Raw genomic sequence first — 21,972 nt, 5'->3', positions numbered from 1 at the left:
GAGAGCTAGCTAGCTTATCTATTACACACCACTCAAAGAAAGACTACAAGTTAAAGACTGGATAAGGTAAAATACTGCTGTGAAATTAATTGATTAATCCAAATTAGTCATTACCCTGTATGATTCATCACTTGACATGGCGCAGGCTGATCGCTTGACACACTGCAACAAACCTCATAACCCCGACTGCTGGAATTATTTTTTGTTGTTGCCACTACGATCTTGAGACACTAGATGGCGTTGTTTTGCTTATTCTCCATATCCAACCTTAAACTTAATCTTAACATATGACTTACTCATTTAAAGTATTTTACATACATACCATTGCATACTATTTTGGGTGAAATATGACAGTATGCAAATACTGGACATTATCTAGTCAGCTCTGTAATGTCAGTCATGCTATAATTTACATTTCTATGTATTCAATTTTGTCACCTGCAAGTCAACCGATGGACTAGTCGTTCACCCTTCCCATTAATTTAAGCATTGTGTGGCAATGTCGATAGAGCTGCGGTTGGCACTGGTTACCATGGTTACGCTTCTCTATATAATTACAGTTCACTGCGTCTGAAAAAGATACCTACTGCTGTTTTATTCACAAAAAGTATGTTGATGATCGAGCATTTGACTTTAAACAATGAGCTGAATTAGTTGAATAAACGCACTGCTGAGAGCTAACATTAAATTCAGTTTCTAAAGAATTGTAATCAGAACATTAGCAGAAATCCCAGCATGCACTGATCAAGAGTTAAAACGTTCTTTTGTGAAGAAAAAAGACATGTTGAAAACTTAGTGTTTGTCTTGAATATATGTTAATAATTTTTTCTTAGAATAATGAAAACAATGTGAACCATGATGAAGGTTTTATATCCAGTTCAGACCTCTCCCAACTTTGAACCAAGTATTTAAGTTTAGATCATTCAACTCCCATTTTTAAGGCGTAATGATGTTCCCAAAGAAATTGCTTAATGAGTAATAAGTAGTTATGGGAATTATGGCTCTTTGAAAGGAGGCAGATCTTATGGCTCCGTTTCTTTCAACGCTCTTTTTTCTTTTTTTTAAAGGGGGCTACTAGGTTTATTTGCGAAATCATCATTAGGATAATGATAGGGTACGATTCAGATTCAAACTGAAACATTACCTCATTTTTAAATTAATACATTTTTTATTTTGCATGTGTATGTTTAGCAGCAGTAAATTACTTGTATTGTCTATCTCTTTGCATTGTCAGTAATTTACTACTTTACCCATATTGTTAAAAATTTGATTTTTTACTATTATTATTCAGCAGGTTGAGTGAACTTCTATAAACAATGTGAAAGTAAGTATTAAAGCATTAAAATGCTCAGTCTGCACAGAAATGCTCACAGCCTGTATTCAGAAACTATGCTTTTAAACAAGCCGTTTATATACTGTAAATAGAAAGTGATGCTACAGGCATTCCCCGACTGCAATGATGGTGCTAAAACGCCAAGAGTGCAGATTTGGAAGACCGGGAAACACTAACCAATCAAAGCAGGCTGGGTGTTTCCCATAGAGGGTGAGTCCAGGTATATTCAGACAAAGCATGAGAAAAATGTGTTTTTGAGCATTAAAGCATGTAAACATGTCCTTATAGAAACCCAACATACAAGTATGAATCTGAAAATTAGCATAATATGGGACCTTTTAATATTTTGTTGACCTTTTGCTGGCACAATAAAAAAAAAGGTATGTACAATGATAAAAAAAAACAGCTCTCACCAAGCAAGACTCAGTTCCCTTCATTTGTACCAAAGAGCTGTTGAAAAGAATTGTTCCAAAACGTAACATCACTAGAAATAGGTGGAATACAAATAAAATATTGTGCGGAGAGATATTTTGGACGAACATTCCTTTGCTCTTAATGGGAGGCATGGATAGATCTGTGACCCCAGAGGCAATCTGGTTAACAAGGGTGTTAAATACCTTAGGAACAGCAGTTGTATGGAGCAAAAACAAACCCCAGAGGAAGCATGAGTGTTTACACCAAACACAAAACATGGCAGATACTGTATTGATTTCCGCACTCTCCAAGTCAAAGCCGTATTTTCCTCTGTCAAACTTTTATCATCTGGTACTGTTATGAGACATTTGTACTTCAAGGACGACATGTCTGTTTTTAGTGGCAGCTATTTCCACCTGTCAAATCATTTCTCCATAGTGTCTATCTCTCTTTTTTTGCTTTTCCCATACAGAAAATCTCAACTGCTCAATGGGATCATCATTCGAATGAATCAGATTATGTTCATTATTAAATGAACAGGCATTCAGCTGTCAAGAATATTAAGCACTACTTTAAGAATCCCTTTCAGTTTTAGGAAGTGTTTCACCTTTGGTGCAGATGAGAATTGGATTTGCCATACAGCATGGTAGGGATAGATGAAAACCCACTGGCTGCACAAATAAACTCATTATAGGCATAATCTGTTTAACAGTTTTGCAGCACACTCCCCCTGCTGATCCAATCATTTTAATAAGATGATTATTCCGTGCAAGTGGATTTAATTGTGTGTAGTTGACCTGCTGTTAAGACAGTATAAAAAGATTTTGCTGGAGGAATGACATCAGCAGACATCAGAAGCAATACAGCTGCAATACTTCCAGATGCTGCGTTCTTATTTTTCACCTTCTTTTTTCAGGCAACTACATAATTAATACCAATTTAAATATGATAGTCTCAAGCTGTGTTTGAAGTAAGTGTGCCTATTGTTCTTATATCTGATTATAGAATCCAAGCGAATACTTACTGCTATATGTTGGCGACGCCACATTGCTGTCTCCAAAACTTTTGTGATTACTTCCAACAATCTTTATCTTTATAGACAGACACTTTACAGTTGCTGGTTTAGAAACCAATCCCTCTCTGTCGCTATTTGTTTTCCTGGCTGACAGTCACACAGCTGCTAGTATTTAAAGTATTGCATGCATGTCATCATACTGTGTATTTTCCCTCAATTATTATCTCATTACTCCAAATTGTATTTGTTTGAGCTACGTTTTCCACTCAAACAAGGTCTTTTAAGGAGTATGAAGTAATATTTGACCTTTGGCCCTTCTGTGTGGAGTTTGCATGTTCTCTCTGTGTTAGTGTGGGGTATTTCTGCAGGGTCTCCGGCTTGATTTCACAGTCCAAAGTCATGCAGATGTTAGGTTAATTGTTGACTTTAAATTGCCTGTACATGTGAATGTGAGCATGAATGGCTATTTGTCTCTATGTGTCAGTCCTGCGATTGTCTGGTGACCGATTCAGGGTGAAGCCCTGCCCAATGTCAGGTGGGAACAGCACCAGCCCCTGCAACCCTGCAAAGAATAAGTGGTTACACATAATGGATGGATGGATGACCTCTAAAAGCCGGAAGTAGAAACTGAAATAAAGCTGATCATTTTCTTACCTCCCGTTCAGCAGTGATTGTAATGATGCAAAGAAGACAGCCACATTTTCACTTTAAAGACGATTAATCAAGTCAGAGGAAATATATTACAATATTAAACGGCAGGATCTCCTCATACCAGGTGCTGAATTGAAAGACAGTCCTCTATTACTGAGCCAATGAAACGAAATGAAAAAAGGCAGGAAAGCGTTGCATACCAACCAGGAAGGGAGATTTTTGAACAGCATTTAAATCTCAGCACCTGGCTTCAGTGGGACAAGAGGTTGATGAGATCAGATCAATATTGTAATCAACCTACTGCAGATGCCTTTTGGTTATTTAGTTTTTATCATGAAGTAAAAGTAAATGAAAAATAGCGTGCAATAGGTGTACAACGCACTGTACAACACATTGTTTTTTTAATATTATTATTATTTATGCCACACAATGCACCGCTTTTGCATCTCACAGTTCAATTTCAACAGTTATTGAGTCCCACGGGTATCAGTCTCGGATCCCATCAGATAACTATGCAGTTTGTCTCTGGGGGAGATATAGCCTCATGTTCCAGTAAAGCTGCTCTGTCTTCCAACTTAATTGGATATTGTTTAGGTTCAACTTCTGTCTAAACAATTCAGAGATTTATTATCCAGAATATGCATGTCAATGTGTAAATGATAATACTCAAAACACCTCTCAATATAATATAGTCCCTTACTACACCACAGCTTAGTGGTATTGCACTACTTTTATATTGTACTATTTCCTGATATTTTTCAGGTTAACTTAATAAACTAGTTTTTAAAGATGTTAAGTCAAAATAAGTTCCTGATTTGCTTTCTGCAAAGAGTATTTACCTGCCGGCCTTCAAGAAGAGAGGCAAACTCTTATTCGGCAGTACTGCGCTGCTACATGATTCTCTCAGTGAATTATTGTTCTTAGCTACTAAAGTGTCTTTTCCAATAACCATCCATGGCGCCTATTTCCAGATAAGGCCTGTGACAAGTGTTTCTGTCCTGCGTAGGGTTGGCAGGAATGCAGTAGGCTTGCATAACCTCTCAGTTTAGGTTACCCCATCTCTCAATAGGGAAACGCTTCAGTGATTTGAAGCGTGCAAAACAGTTAGAGGTAGCTGTATCATCTTCCTGTCGCTTAACAATAGGTGTTGTTACTTGACTGTCAGAGGAAAGGCCGCTGGGTGGATGAATGGATAGACAGAAAGGGGAGGGGTGGAGATTCTTGAGGCTGAAGTGTTTGTAGTGAAACAGTGATTTGCCTCTTTGAATGGTAACTCCTGTCCATTCTTTTGAACTTTCAGATACACATTAAGAAGATCCTCTCAATCCTGAGATACTGTGAATCTCTCAGGTCCTCTTTCACCCTCAAGAGAGAAAAGGGCAGGAGGAGAAGGGGCGCACACTCTCACTGTTTTCTCCCATGTGCCCCAGATTTTTTTTCTTTCTTCTGATACTCAGCTCATGTCCGATTCCCACAATTGTAATCCTCTTTGCTGCATAGTGTTCCTCTTTACTTTACAGGAATGTGGTGTGGTCAGAGGTGTTCTAATCCATTGGTTGGTGCTTTTTGTTCTCACTACATCTCTCTCTCCCTCTCTCTCTGTGTCTCTTTCCTTTGCTCCTCCTGACTCTTCTTTACCCTTAACTACCTTATCTTTATCAAACCCCCTTCCACCCACTCCCCCCTTATCCCTCTAAACCTTTTTCTTTTGTCTAAAGAAGAAGAGCTGGACTATTTAACCCCACAAGTGTGGGCCAGTCACCTTCCTATCTTTCTTCCTGTGGACCATCAGCCAGCAAGAGTAGTGATGGAGGGTGAGATTCTTCGATCGACCTCCCCCTCCTCCTCCCCCAACAGCTTCTCCTTTCCTTCCCCATCATAGCAACATGCATGGTGCTGCACTGCGCGGACTGCGGAGGAGCGGATGCCACTCTCAGCTGGCTTCATGTCTTCCCCTGGCAGAAGAGACACCACCCAAGAGTAGATTTTCACAAGAAATACCAGCATGAATGCCAAGCTTGTCACAGCCGTTCTACTTCTGCCTCTCTTTCTTTCACTTTCTACCATGAGAAACCATTTCTTAGTACCAAAGAGCAATCACGATTGTTCCTTATTGCTATGACCCTTCATCTCTCTCAATTTCCTATTTTTTTGAGCACCTGGAACAAAGAGCTCCTCCGACCCTTTAAAACCATCATTGACATGGAAACGGCACTCATGACTCCTCCATCGCTGCTAGAAAGAGGCCTGGAGTTCTAAACAGTGTAATTTTCTTTAGGGCAAGAAAATAACACTCTCCAAGAGAAAGCCCTCCGCTAATCTCCCTGTCAGTGATGGAGGCGTGTCGGGAATGTAGCATAGCATACCACGGTGGAGCTGACCCAATAAATCACTCCACTTTACATCACTTCAGATGTGTCTTAGCAGTTCATTTAGCGTACAGTGAGCACCCTACAGGGGTTCCTATCATAGGTTTCTGTAGTCCTGGGGCCGTGTCGAAGTGTCAACTGGTGGTTGCGTCTGTCTGTTATCTCTCTGTTTTTCCATCCCTCTGTGTCCTTTGTGTCCTCTCTCCCTTCTCTTGTCTGTTTCTTTGTACATGGAGGAGGCCGTGGCTGTGTCTGGCATGTGCTGATGCTCACGGAGCTGCCTCTGTCTAGGAATGTGACCATCTCAATAATCCCTCATTTACATTTTTAAGCTGTTTTTCAGTGCAACAGGCAAGTGGAGACCTGTTTCCCTGCCACACTGACAGTGGACATTGTTTCTAGGGTTTTCTGTAGCCACAGTGACAAGAATGCCGGTTGTTTACTGTGAAAACCTGGGAGGACAACAGGGTTGACACGCCAATTAAAATGCGTGCATGTGTGTGTGTGTGTGTGTGTGTGAAGGTGTGAGTGTTGTAGACATTATCGTGTGAGAAAGAGACAGTTGCAGGGTTTAGATTTTGACTGTGAAAATAAACAGAGCTAAGCTTTTCTGTCTGACGACAGGACAAATCATTTTGGCTTAGTATAAGTATTGCTTTTTATTTTTTATTTTTTATTTTTTAGAAATCAGTCTTTGAGAAAGGCTTTAGAAATAATTATTTATTCATGTGGAGCACACCAGTCGCATATGCCTAATTAGTAGGCAGTGCAATTTCAATAATAAACTTGGCATGTCTCCACCCATGACATGCATTTTTCTGTCTTAAATGCAAACAGAAAAATTGTGTGACACACATATTCCCACAAATTTGGTAGAATGATAGCACAATAACTTCAGCTGATAGCCATCACTGGTTCAAATATTCAGAATTAATATATATTGAAAAATCTATTTTCTTATCAACGCCATTTCAACAGTAAATTCAAAAAGGTTGGTTGCTTGTCACACGTGTCTGTGTTTAGTAGCATAAAGAAAATGGTGGCACTCTTATGCTACGTTCACATTGCAGGTCTTAATGCACAATTATGATTTACTGCTCAAACCTGATTTTTTGTTTGGCTGTTCACATAAGTCTTTAAACATGTCCTGTCTACGGATTGCTGATCCTGAAGTGACTCACATGCGCAGTTGATCATTGATGACATCAGGCCACAATGGTGTTTACGGAAGCGAACATGGTGATGGAAAACGGTGTTGTAGGACTTTATGGCTTATTCCTAAAAGACAGTGTGTGAAAACAGGTCTAAAAAGTCACTATCCCTCCACTGGCCGCCTGCTTCACTGTGTTCCTGGCCTTTGGCACACTTTTTTTTCAATCAACTTTATATGTCATTCATTTACAAAACAGTGTAGCGCATGTCAGAATGACGTCAAAGTCGCATTAAATGCGACCTGTCTGTTCAGATTGCGGTCACATTCAAAAAAATCTGATACGTATCCAATTCAGTACCACATTTACAAGTGGCCTAATTCTGATTCGAAAATGTCAGATTCAATGCAACTTGTGCTGTTCACTATGTCAAAAGCAAATTAGATATGGGTCACATATGAGCAAAACAATCAGATTCAGATACATTCACTTGTAACTGCAGTGCTCCTTGTTATCCTTACTCTTGTAATCAGTGAAAGTAACCCTATAAATGTTTCACCGCATGGCCCTCGTGTGACAACTGCATTCACAAACTGACTCCCATATCCAGAAGAATTTATAGTCATGGAACACTTGAAGCCTGCCGTCACTTGATGGATTCAACAAGCAAATTCCAGCCGCGCCTATTGAATCAGCCAACATGGCTTTAGTAGACCAGAGGCTACCAATAATAAAAGGTGGGGTCTGTGAGCATCTGCTCCGTCATTCATCCAAATTAATCTATGGTATTTGTTAAATGTAGGAGGTATGCAGCACCCAAAGAATGTGCCCTGCATATGTCCACGGAGCTAAACATGGAGCCATTTACAGTGCAGCCAGCCAAGATGAAAATGACCCCTCATGTGCTGTACAGTGAGACAAAATCTATTTGTGATGGTTGTACTGTATCGCAGAAACGGGGGGCGATATTCATAGTTTAAGTTATTTATATTCCTTGGAGCCTGTGTTATCATTCCAGTGTGATGGATTCTTGTGTAGGTACATGTTGGATCTTCCCCTTTGGGGCCTTTTTCTCCCACCAGAGCCCCAAAAAAAATGTTTTGGGTGAAATAAGGTGAGAAAAATATGTAAATATGTGAAAATTCAATTCCATCAATACCCGCTGTCTCTGTTTACATCCATTGGTCTTTAAACCCCACCTACACATTACACATTTTACATTAAATGTCAGATATTGTAAAAGTGAGATTTCCATGTATTTGTTTTTTGATTATAAAAGCAGGTTGAGGTGCTATATAAATACTGTGAAAGTATGAAAAATGCTCAATCCACAGAGAGATGCACACAGCCCCTATTCAGAAACTGTGCCTTTAAAAGAGCCGTCAGGACTTCTGTAAGGTTGCAATGTCACATATATCCTTTATATACTGTAGGTAGAAAGTGCCGCTACAGCGCTCTTACAGTCATTCCCCGGCTGCAATGATGGTGCAAAGATACCAAGAGTGCAGTTGATGTGTAAACGCTGACCAGTCAGAGTAGACTGGTTAGTGTTTCAGACAGAAGGTAACCGAGCGTTCAGTCATGTAACTATGTTCTAGTAGAAACCCCAAAGTATAAACCCGAAAATTAGCATAACATGTCCCCTTTAAAGGAATTTGAACTGATAAGTAACACAGCTATATCTAAACATAAAATTGTTCCTGATGAATCATTACAGTAATGGGGCTTATTTTGTTAATTCTTTAGGCTTAGTTAAAAGTAACGTTGCACCCTCAGCACCACTTATTGTGATTCCATGACATGGCTCAAACCGCAGTAAGGAAGATCGCTATACTGTTACAGGAAGTATTGTTATTTTTTTCAAAATGTTCGTAAAAGTAAGGATAGATTTTGAAACCTACCCTTTTCAATTCAGTGGTGCCCTGCAAGAGAGAAAAACTTAATCTTGAAAACTGGAGAGGTTTGAAAAAAACTGAAATGAAAAATCTACGTCTCCATGTCAGAACAGCATAAATCCAGGCTGCTCTATAACCCCTCTCTTTCTCAAAGAATGAGTGCAGAGAGAACCGAGAATACAAATGAACTATTGAGCTTACTCAAATAGAACAAATACACAGCGAAGAACCGCAATTACAGTAATGGAAATAATAAGTTAGTTTCCACCACAGCTAATGGCAGCATGATCAATATTCTATGTGGAATGGATATTGACCTTTTTCTCAGCAGACATTTTGACTTGTCTAGTAAGAAAAGCACAAACTGTAAATAATACCATTTATTATCTTCAACCGTGTGTGAAACTAACTGCTGTAAAAAATAAGCCAATAGAGCTATCCAACTCTTCTGCAGCAGGATTAAATCAAAGCACATTTCTTTAATTCAGGCTCAATGGACCTCTTGCACAGGTGTCATTAATAACAGTAAAGACAGCTCTGATGTCAATGAGCCAGCATTAAGGGTGCAGCAATATACCAGCTTCACATAAAACTGTTATATGAAAATTGATTGTTATCATACTGTGTACGTTTGCATTTCTACAATATTAAAAAATAATATTTTATTTATTTAGCTTTCAATTATAATAACACAATTATTTTTAATTCCTTGAAGGGTAATTGTAAATGATAATATGAATAGTAATAATTAATTAATTTCTTCATATTTTTTTATTTCTGTGTCATGCCATAAACATTTGGCCCATCCCACGTGGCATCACCAGACACCACTATTTAAAATACAGTACATGTCTTCCGGTCTTGCATATACAAAACATGGAAAAATAAACAAAAGCATGTAAAACAAAAATAGTATCCCACATGAGCCGTTCACATAAAAACAAAAAATATCTACAGATTATTTTGGTAAAGGGCTTTTTTTTCCTCTCTTCTCCCAGGTGTTTCTCCAGGTATCTGGATAACTTATTTCAGATATGAACAGCCATTTTATTTAACTGAACAGCACATCTCTCTGTTCACAATAAAAAGCACATCACAGAACAAAAACAAAAAGAAACTCATGTTCTATATTGTTCAAACAATATGTAGGACGGATCCGCTTTTATTCTTCTAGATCACTTAACTTCATTTACATTCTTCAATTTAAATAGTAAAGTAAATATTCACTGGAGTATGCAGTAAAAATAAACCTCTTTACTCACTCCAAGCATTTTTAATGATGGACACATTGACTTACCACTGAAGGAAGTAAACAGGTGTAACTAATAACATTAATGTCTGTTCCATTTAGGAGTTAAGTAAGTCCTAGAACTGATATTCTTAACTGAAATGAGGACATGACTAACGTTTTTGGTTACACCAGTGCGTTACACCTGCTATGACCTGTCAAAATGTCCGCCATCATAAAGGACTTTAGAGCTATCTAGCTTTTGGATGCACAACAGCCACCTTAAACCCTTCACATGGAAGCCACTTTGACTTATTGTAGCAGAAATGTATAACTAATAACATTAACAGCGTTTCTGTTCCATTTAGAAGTGTCAGTAAGTCATTCCAGTGAGGTAACACACACCAAACAACATCAGGGCCCTGCGACTGAAACATCTAAATGTTGTGCGGTGAGAAGGGTATAACGACTTGAATTTGCATAAGCATTTGACAGGTGTTGAGCTCAGGGCATATTCCTTTCTCCCAGGAGCCTCCCTGCTTCGAAGTCAGACAGCATCATTTTCTAATATGATCTTGTGGGTGAGATTTCTCTACTTTTATGTCTAAATAAAAACACTGGAATTATATTTATCTATCATAGAGTGCAGGTTGTTGCAGCTACAACCACAAGGTCGTGGTGAGTCAGAGGGTATAATAGCATCTTTTATCACTTGCAGGTAATGGGCAGGTTGACAGTTGACACTGGCTTCCTGTTAAATCATCAAAGAGGGAAGTTACAGGCCTGTCAGAACATGGCACTTCCTCGAAGACACCCCCCATCCTTTTCAAAAACACACACATTAACAGACGCACAGACAGACAAACCCCTGCGTAAAGGGGGAGGTTTGACATCACTGACCTCTTCACCTTTGCCCTCTGGCTAATTTCACCTCTCTGTTGGAGGGTCCCTCTCTGTCTGTCTGTCTGTCCTCCAGTCCACTCATGCCGTTTCTCTCTGTCTGCAGACCTAAATGAGTGCGGGCTGAAGCCGAGGCCCTGTAAACACAGGTGCATGAACACATATGGGAGTTACAAGTGCTACTGCCTCAACGGCTACATGCTAATGCCTGACGGGACCTGTGGAAGTGAGTCACACACACACACACATCTCTGTTTGTTTTGTTATCTGAAATGTGGATATTTTCATTCCTGATCTATTTCCCCCTCCCCTCCCCTCTTTTTTTTCATAATCTTTGTTTTGATTTGTCGCTTTCTTCACTTCACTTTAAATGTATATATCCGAATGCCAGGTCAAGGCAATGCTGATGACATATGTTCACTATAAGAACATACATTTATCCACTTGTGAGTGAGTCCCTCTGACAGCAGCCTCACAATCCTTTGATAGACTGTTTTGATTACAGCTCCACATTGATCCGTTTCATTATAGCAGCTCCATCTGAAGAACCCTGAGAGGCCTAAAAGGAAAAGTATGAAAGATACAGAATTTTTACACCCTGGAGTAAATGTGCAGCTTTTATTTGTTGCCTTAAGGTATTCTACAGAATGGGAGCTAATGCCTTTACTTGTCTCCCCGTAAATTTAGTTTCCCACCTGATAACTATTTTCTCCTCACGTTTCCACTCGAGCATGGCGTGACTCTCTCTGCCTCATTTTAATTAGTTCCTTTTTTATCATAAGAAAATTAATTTTCACGCCTTTAAAGTCTGAATTGCTCACCACTTGAGGCAAACTATTCCAGGTGTTGTAGTGTGATGATAGCATGATAATGTTAAACACCTTGCTGCTCTTTTTTTCTCCCCTGCGTCTGCTTTGATCAATAGATTGCTGTAGCATTTAATCAGCCCGGCCTGCCTCAGTCATCAAACTGTACTCCAGGGTGCCTGCGGCAGCTGAAATAGCTATGGCAGCAGGACCGTAGCTTTTAATTTCCTTTTTAGGGTCCAAAGTTATTGAGACTGCACAAAATATTTTCCATTATAATATTATTTTGGAGGGTCCATTCAATAGGGTGGAGATGGATTATGATTCTTAAGATATAGGAAAGGACGAAAGTTGGCGAGGGAGGATTGCGTGGGTGAGGGTGTGAGCACAGAGAGACTGTGCAGCACAGGAATCTAATAATGTAAGAGTGTATGCTGTTCTGTTGTCTGCACCTCAGGGTCAGCTTGGCTAATATGAGAAAAGGCAGACAGTACACTGGCTCTCACACACTAGCTGGAGGATAAGGATAAAGTGAGTTCTTTCCCTTGTGGCCTTAACATGCGTTAATATGTGTCGTGTTTCCCTTGTGTCGATTAGATGCTCGCACTTGTGGCATGGCCAACTGCCAGTACGGCTGCGAGGTGCTGAAAGGAGAGGTCCGATGTCAGTGTCCATCGCCTGGGTTACAACTGGCTCCGGATGGAAGAACCTGCGTAGGTACGTCCCAGGCTTGATATATATCCACAGGCCTGAAAACTGAGCCTTATGTTACCACTCCCTTCCGCAAGCAACTTTTGTAAAGCATCAAAGACATTAATGTTTTTTTTTAAATATTTTTTATGTTCATCATCTTAAATTAGCTGAGTGATGATAAAATGCAACTGTTTTGGCAGAGACAAAAAAGGGGAAACTTGGCAGTGAAAATGTAACTTCAGAAGTCAAATAAAACCTCTTTGCAAGCAAAGCTGAAATTCATCAAACTATTTTGACCAATATGTCTTTTTTGCTGTGATCAAAGACCCCAGCATGTTAACAGGCCTTGTCAACCAAATGGTGGTTGTATTCCACTAACTTTATTCAGCTTTAACAGCAGAAATGTAATCAGGTGAAGCCCACCCCCTCCCCTCCTCCTGCCCTCCCCTCCTTCTTTCATTATGTGGGATAGCTCCTCAGACTGGTTACTAACAGATGAAGGGGGCAGGTGAGGCAGTTAACCTGTGTCAGGTTTAAATACAGGCTGTTTCAGACTGGACTGTTCCTGTTCCGCTGCCTTATAGTCCCACTTAACTGTGGACTGGCTAATGGGGAGAGGCAGGACGGACATCAATCATGAAAAATGATGGAGGAGGAGAAGGAAAGGTTGCCTGCCACAGGTGTTATGACGGTTTAATGGAATGTTTCTGGATCCCTCGAGAAGCTGATGTTTTATGGAGAGTTTTATAGATAGTTTCTAATCATACTTAAGGAGGTGATTCCTTCAAACCAGAGCCTTGGATGGGAGAGTTTGATGCAGAGCTGTTTTTACTCTTTTTGATGCTTCGAAATGTGCTGACACATTTTTGTTGTAGCTTTAAACTCGGCCTGGGCCCATGTTTATCTTACCTTTAGGAATTATGCTTCAGACTGCTTCAAAGATTAGGAGTAAAAAAGTACTTTGCTGACTGTAGGCAGTTTTCATTCACATTCTCATACATATGACAGGAAAAGTATTGCACTGTAATTTGTGTGTAATCCATGTATTTATTACTGTATAAATTACAACCAAAGCAAAGAAGGAAAACAGATGACGTAGTATAAGAGCTCTAAACTCGGCATTGAAGGTGGACCAAGGTGGTGGATGGGTCCCAAAACACAGGACTTTCACCAGGGGGACCTTTTTAATGGAGTTAAATACACTATCATATTTTATACAAACCTGTTAATGAAAATGTGTTGCTGAGTAAGAGTAACACTATTTATCAAGCAACATACTACAGCAAAGTGTAAAGGTACATTCACATTTCTGGCCCATGCATATTGGCTCACTCTCCCATCGGCTTCCATTGAAGCACATGCAAAAACAAATTAAAGTCTGTGTTTCCTGATCTGCCACAACAGCCAATCACCACCAACATTTCAAGAGATTAGCAGCACAGGCAGAGTTCATGAGGCTGTGGGTGTGTTCATTATCGTCGGGACGTTACTTAGGTCTGGTCTCTTTTAACAAAGTAATATTAATTACACGGTGATACTGTGGATGAGACATCCAGAATAGCAAATTGTTGAAAATACAGGAATAACTCATTTGTTTCAAACATATTAAATGCTTCAGTATACAACAACCAAATACTGGGACATATATATAGCATATAATAAACAGGAATTCACAATCATAAGGCGTGTTTCCATTAGCCCTGTAGAGTGGCCTCCTGGAAAGTTGCAGGGCACGCCCTCTCAAATGGCCTTTCACTTGCCGCGTTTCCATTACAAAAAAAAGGCCCAAAAGGGATTTACGAGACTCCAGAGGTGACGTATCACTCTGAATGGGTTTAGATGCCGGTGATCACCTGATCAGTGATACGGCAGCGTGTTCTTCCTCAAGTGAAATACAGAATAGTTGTAGTTTGATTTAAGGTGGCCCGTATGATTCACAACGTCAACTTATGTAAGTAACATGAAAGAAAACACTCCATCTTAAATATTCGAGGCGCTGTAAAAGTGTTTGTTGACAGACAGGCTGTCACCCCGCTGCATTACGGTGTGTGTGTGCCACAGGTCGGAAATTCAATCCAGAATCTGTGCACAGATCATTTTCTGCGCTGCGTTCTTTTACACCACTGGATAAAAGTGTCTACTTCGCCATGTTGTTATGGCGTCTGTACTACCACACGTCACATCCAACTGACAGCTACATCCCATCAGCAACCGGGTATATCTCAGGGGACAAAAGAGGTCCTGCTCTCCGAAAGGGCCTCTTTCTACTTGGTCAAACGGCCTCCTGAGCGACTCAGATGCAAATTAGAGGCGTTTTTGGCGAGATAAACCCCCCTCATTCAGGGTAGTCGACCAATAGTGGAAATGCTCCTCTAGACACGGCTGACTATACCTGTAAGAATTTGGCCAGTTATGCCCATTGACCATACGCGGTCGAGCCATATTAGTTTTCAACCTAGTCTTGATCGATCCTTGCAAGTCACAGAGATACATGATTTTCTGCAAAGACATATTGTACATATATATGTCTGAAAGAGCTCCAGCATGATATAATAGTATTTTTAATATATAAATCTTGATGTATTACTTGGAATGAAATAATAGAATATTAGGAGCTATGGAAACAAAAAGAAATCCACACTGAAGCAGGAAAGAACTCCTGCAGCTGGTAGACAATGTATAAACCATACAGTATATTGAGCAGGATTCAGTTCCAAACTGACAAGTGCGGTGAAGATACATGGAAAGAGGTTGGAAATAAAATCAGTGCCAGATTTATTTGTGTTGTTCCCAGCCCTGATAAATGACTTAAGGAAGCTAAGTCATAACGAACTTGATGAAGAGCTTTTGCAAGAAGGAGAAAAAGTTAAAAAAGAAATTACTTTTATTTTTGGCTTTAGTCCAAAACTTTCATCAGTTTGAAAAATACAGACCCCAATGTTTAACTAGATAACTAATAACTAACTAATAATCTACGATTCAAATAACCTTTTTGTAAAAACTATTATTAAAATTATTATTTGTGTAATTATAATGGATTAGGCCAGAAATCCCTTAAGAAAGATGTCTGATGATCCACTAGAAGGAAGTATTGACTTGTTTTTCACTGTGACAGAAAACCGTGTGATTAATGACAAAGTGAATTGATGTTTGTGCATTGCTGCAGAAGTTTGGTATGAAATATTCTTATATCAGTGCTGCCTCTAAAAGAAATAGCTGAAAGTATCAGGCGAATTGACAAGTAAAACACCATTGCAGAGCTAAATATTGGCTGCTTTATATGTGACTATAAATAAGGGTTTAAATCTGTTGAAAGAAAAGTCGGAGCTGTCTTCGAAGCCAGATGTAATGTTCATAAAAACAGGCATTTTTAAGCAATATTGCTATACATTTTGACTCCAGTGACTGTATTAATGTGTGCATGCGTTTATTATGTAAAGCATGATTTTCCCTACTGCTCTGTCAGCAGCTAAATAATTTCATCTGTTGGCCATTAAGCAGCTCCACTGAAGCAGTGTTGGGATTAAGCGCCTTGCTGATAAGAATCAAAACAGTAGTTGTTAATGGATAAGAGACCTATGCCCACTTATGTCACTTGCTTGTTTTTCCAGGTGGTCCAGGTGTGTTTTTAAGGCCCTTTTAAAAACAGTCCCTGTGGCACCGCAGTACCTCAGCTGCATTATGTGCAAAATAAATTAATGATTTTAAGGCAAATGCGTTGAGCCTCTTGGTGTCTAAATATTACATGCCTGCGAAGGTGATCAGCAGACACTTAGAATAGGTCCTTTAAATAATGAATCAAGGTATTGTGCATTGTGTTCTGCTCACTGAACAGAATACCTAATGCTTTGTTCATAAATGAATACTAACCAAGAAAGGTGAGTACATCTCCGGGTATGAATATAGATGTTTGTTTAGTTTTGGATTAAATATCCTTTTTTTTTACCTTGAAGTTTTTCATTGCATTGTGCTATTTTGAATGCATTATATACACTATGTGAAAACTCTAAACTGAGTTTTAGTGAAAAATTATGAATATATTATGTTTTGATCTGAATATTTTCTTCTTGTGTTGTATACTGTTTTCCCTCCTCTTGCAGACGTGGATGAATGTGCAGCAGGGATAGCAGTGTGTCCCAGGTTCAGGAAATGCATAAACACCTTTGGTAGCTACATCTGCAAGTGCCACGAAGGCTTTGACCTGCAATACATCAATGGGAAATACCAGTGCACAGGTACCGCCGCAAGGTCATAAATGTGCTGACATCTTCTGTCTTATAACCAAGTTATTTTAATAATGCAGATTTTGTTTTTACAACAGACACCAAGGAATTAAGTAGAAAAGATTGCACACACGCACACACACACACACACACACACACACACACACACACACACACACACACTGTTTACGTACTTGAAAATTTTCATTTTATGATATTTCATACTATTTTACATACCAAACATTTATTATCATAGATTCATCTATCTTGTATATAGAAATGTTTACAAAATGTTTTAAAAAGTTTATGTTTAAGTTAAAAGTTTATTTTATTGTATTTACATCTGCAATGTAATGCACCACAGTGAAGCATTACATCTCATATTTCATATTACTAAAGTTTCCCCCAGCAGTGCACCTTCTATCTAAAAGCTGAATCAGTACTCAAATACACCTGGTAACCTTGAATGTTAGCAGCATCTGGGAAAAAGGCACTTGCTCCTAACATGCATTCAAGACCTTGCAGGTCAATCTCAGGGAAGATTTTTAACAACCGACTTGCTCTGGCATTCATAGAGGGATCACTGTCGTTTACTTAAGTGCATTCATTAAAATAACCTATGACATAAATTTTGAGCTCTCCTTTAATTGGATGTGAAGCATCATGTTTTGATATTCTACTGTTTTAAACTTGCACCCGGTGGCTGAATGTTGTTATGTCTTCATTATCTTTCAGATGTGGATGAGTGCTCTTCAGGTCAGGGCCACTGCAGCAGCTTCGCCACCTGCTACAACACGCCAGGCTCATACAAGTGCAAATGCAAAGAAGGCTACAGGGGGATGGGCCACGACTGCAAACGTAAGATCTGAGAACAAAACCCCTGGCCCCGTTGCTCACTTTTACAAAGAGGCACGGGGCCTCACATTTTTGTTTTCTTTGCCCGTGTTTTTTAAAAACGCTAGGAAAGCAAGAAAGAGGGAGCCTTGGAGAGCCGTGACCGAAATTCCTTCCTTTGTAATGGCTGTCAGTCATTCCTTAAATAACCCTGCTCCCTTATCACACATGACATTAAAATGGTTATAATGTACTATTTTAATCAGCCAAGAAAGAGGAGTCATCATCAAATGTGACATATTTCTTTTACTCGTCTCATTTTGCTTGCTGACACACAGTTCATTAGTTTGTGCGTCTGTAGTTTTTACAGCAGCACAGTGGACAAGAAGTCATTTATTCATCACAGTTATTCAATCATCTAACTGACACAACTGGTGTCGCAGTCCATAGAGCAGAGAGGATACCTGCTGGCGTAGTACGCTGCAAATATTTCACCCCGTCGCCTGCCCAGGGGGGTGTAAGTCACAAGTGCTCTAGGAGTCAAGTTGCAATATCCTATTTGTGTATCACATATCAAAGTCGCCTGCAACCTGAGAAGGCAATAACTGAGCTCAGACCTCTTGCCTTTGTCCACTCTCATTCCTCACTCATGAAGCCCTTATGAAACCCCCACCTCAACACCACCACACTGCAGCAACCCCCAAGTCTCTGCTCCCGACGGGAAGAATGTGTAGAGAAACAAAGGAAAAGGAGGTGTAACTTTGATGACATCAGCAGAGCGAGGGTGATCTCCTGGGCGCAGCAGCCTTTTTGAGCGCACAGATCATTTCGCACGCACACACAAACACACACACACACACACACACACACACACACACACACACACACACACACACACACACACACACACACACACACACACACACACACACACACACACACACACACACACACACACACACACACAAACACACACACACACAGACCAGTTTTCACCTCCTGCTGTGAGGCCTCTGGCTATGAACACAAAGAATTACTAATCAGGACGAGCACATGAACGAATAAAAAGCCACGGTCAGAAAGTAATATTGATTTTACAAACGAAATTCACAGAACTTGGGGTTTCTTTGTGGGTTAGTTTGTTGCACGCAATCCTCTCTCCTACTCCCTTTAAACAATCCCATTGAGGATAGTCCAGAATTGTCTCTAAAAAAGCCCCAAATGAATGAATGTTAACTTGCAGAATTATGATTTTATGGCCCTCTCTTGTTCGAGCTTTTGCTTCAGTGAGATTTGAGACATCCAATTTGTTTGAGGATGCTAATATTTAGTTAATAGATACCAGAAGCACGCTCTGTAGATGAAAAGAAAGACCTCCTCTGCAAAAGTCAGACTAATCATTGTAGTTAGTATGCAATTCTACGGCTCATTAACTCTTAAGTGCTCGTATTTCAGTATTCCATCTGCATTCTCTTATTATTTCAGCCATTCCTAAGGTGGTTATTGACCCCCCGAGACCAGGCAAATTGCCTCCAAATCATCACAACCACATCCCCGACATGGATCAGAGGAGGTCCACCACCATCCGTCCACCAGTGACTCAAAGGAGAATCTTCCCAACTATCTCCAAATCAACAACCGCCACCACGACAACAACCAAAGCACCTCTTCCTCCGAAGAGAGTCACCCAACCTTCACGCAAGCCGGCAGTTCCCACCCGGAAGCCCTTTATCCCAACCAGGAAGCCACCGGCACCTACACGCAAGCCCTACATCTCACCAAGGACAATGGCTCCCACCAGGAAGCCACCAGCACCTACACGCAAGCCCTACATCTCACCAAGGACAGTGGCTCCCACCAGACGCCCCCCAACGCCACCACCGGCCACGCCCGTAGACAACAGCATCCAGAAGGAGGTCACCAAACAGAGAGGGGATGTCCACAGTAAGAACTAGCTTTGATTTGATTTTGTTTAGTTTTACTTAGATCAGCAAAGTGTGGCCTGCCGCATTAATGACATCTGTCTGCAGCTGGATGGCGTGTTCAGTGTGTTCCAGGTGGGAAGAAATTATTTTATTATAGGTCAACATGTCACAGGAGTCACAGGACTCTGTAACTGATTGGCTGCGGGCATTCTTATGCCAAATTTGTCGCAAAAAGTTAAACTATCCCCAACTTGTAGTTTGGTCGCACTTCACCACGGAATAAAACGACCACAGTTTGGACTGGCTGTCTTAGATTTCTATAGACATCGCATGGCAGCTCGTTGCAGGACGCACTGTGCCGCTGCTTGGTGCGTTTTGGGTGAAAATCTAAGGGTTTTCCACTTGCCCTAATCATAAACATTTTTGTTGCTGAACTGATCACACATGAAATTATAGGCCTCTACAAATAATCTTAAAAACCTGCATTCATTTAGTTTTTGGCCACTTGGGGGCAATACATGAGACTATAAATACATTATTGACACATTATACCTCATGAATGTGTAATAGTTAACCTGTTAGTAAATATTTGGCCCTTTCACACATACAGGGGATACGGAGCATTACTACTGTAGTAGTGTTTCTGGCCACTTGACAACAAAAACTCTCCTTTTTGCTCTGTTTTTTGTCTCCAACTCCTGGGTGGAAACTGTCTCTGCTGCCCCACTATGTTTACCAGCTAGTCGCTGACTTTTACTGGCTGCTGTTTCGTACTGAGCAGGTAGTATATTGTGGGCGTTTAAAGAAAACAGCTGCTGTGTCTGGAAATGACAATGATGAGAGCTGTGAGAGTGAACCAAAACAGGAAAGTTGTGAGCCGTAGAAGTCAAACTACGAAACACTCCACATATCTGAGTCAACTGATGATTCTTTATGGGTTTATCACTAAGAGCCACACATTTGACATTATAGAAGAACACATGGTTTGTATAAAAAAATGTGATTTAAGCAGCTTTAACGGCTCAGAAACCGTAAAAAAAAAAGTTGCATTAGCGGGTCTTAAACGCTGTAGTTGTATGTTTGATAGCGAGGTGAACCTTTTGTTTACTTTGAGGCACTTATTCGTTTAAAGATTTATCTTCATCAGCTCCCTGACAGGTTTCCTCCAGGCTAACCAAATTGGAGCATATTTGCATATTTCTTCATCTGAATCCTAAAACATTGTGTTTATTATGACACATGTCACCATCTGGGGAATCAAAAGTGATGTTTACCCAGCAGATGATGTATATTATCATGTTCATTTTATAGTCAATCACATGAATATGTGCACATATGGTGCTGAGCAGTTGGCAGTCAGTTCCCATGTATACACAGTTTATCTGACAGCTAAACACATGAGAGAGTTCACTCTAAACATTTAACAGACATTTGAAGAATGTTTCCTAATGTAGACTAGTGAAAATGGTTGAAATTAAAAGTCTATTAATATCAGATGTAACATAAGGCAATTAGAGCTTTGTGTATTAATGCTTTCAAGTCTCACTGTTATACTTAACCCTTTCAATCAAGCTATATCCACTTTCATATTACAGAATGATATGCAGATTAATAAAGAACTAATGCCCATTTCTATTAGATGATAAATTAGTTAATAATTGCAGTATTGTTCTAAGTGTTAAAGTATGGATATTTTCCTCTCAAGGTAATTATCTTTTTGGCTTCAGTTAACAATCACATACTGGTTCTTAGCCAACTGTTGTTTATCCACATGCCACACCACGCTCCCTGCCAAGCATGACAACAATTACAGTTAATTTATAATAACTGTCTTTGTTTTTGTTTGATGTTCTCAATAAAACCCAAAATCACTTCACACAAAGTAAAACACATCACACGTTTAAAGTTAGCTTCAAAGCACTGGGCGCCACAGAGAGAATAGGGTAGTTGGAGAACATTACTGTTTATGTATTACTATTACTCGTACTATTGAGAAATTGACACATTTCTTAATACATTGCTTTAGTTTGTTGGCAATGACAAGAAATATAGAATAATGTCAGCTTTTAAGCTAGTAATTTCTCAAATATAACGTGTTGTATCTTCCAAGTTCTTACTGCATACAACATAGAGCTGCTCGGCTATGGCAAAAATCAATAACAATAACAATTATAACAATTACAATAACAATAACAATAATTATTTTGGTCGATATTAAACTAAAAAATGAAAAAAAAATGTAAAATGAGATTGATAAATAATATATATATATATATACATTTAAATGAATAATGCGAAAACAAATGTAAATAAATTTGAAAAAATAAATAAGATCAATGTTATAATGTTAGAGGATGTCTACAACCTAGAGAAAACTGCTAAACATATATTTTTGGTCAACTAGATTCAACATATTCCAGTCAGTAACTCAGTGAAAATGAGTTAAAGCACACTGATGAGGTGCTGGATTTATAACACAAGACAAAATTGGAACATCACTGTGAAACAAAATGCAGCACAATTATCGTTATCTCG

The 21,972-nt window shown here is 39.5% G+C and overlaps 1 protein-coding gene across 2 annotated transcripts in view; it reads left to right on the top strand.

The window, feature by feature from the left end:
• npnta (nephronectin a) overlaps positions 1–21,972 on the top strand; it is a 54,968-nt gene that overhangs the window by 24,826 nt on the left and 8,170 nt on the right. For both annotated transcript variants that reach the window (XM_083929660.1, XM_083929659.1), the window contains 5 exons: positions 11,063–11,182; positions 12,360–12,479; positions 16,556–16,690; positions 17,414–17,536; positions 18,998–19,456. In XM_083929660.1, coding sequence (XP_083785786.1) covers positions 11,063–11,182; positions 12,360–12,479; positions 16,556–16,690; positions 17,414–17,536; positions 18,998–19,456 — 957 coding nt within the window. The remainder of the gene's footprint in view (positions 1–11,062; positions 11,183–12,359; positions 12,480–16,555; positions 16,691–17,413; positions 17,537–18,997; positions 19,457–21,972) is intronic.

The sequence above is a fragment of the Echiichthys vipera genome, assembly GCF_963691815.1.
Source record: "Echiichthys vipera genome assembly, chromosome: 2".
NCBI classification, from domain to species: domain Eukaryota; kingdom Metazoa; phylum Chordata; class Actinopteri; order Perciformes; family Trachinidae; genus Echiichthys; species Echiichthys vipera.
This window is presented reverse-complemented; position numbering and strand designations above follow the sequence as displayed.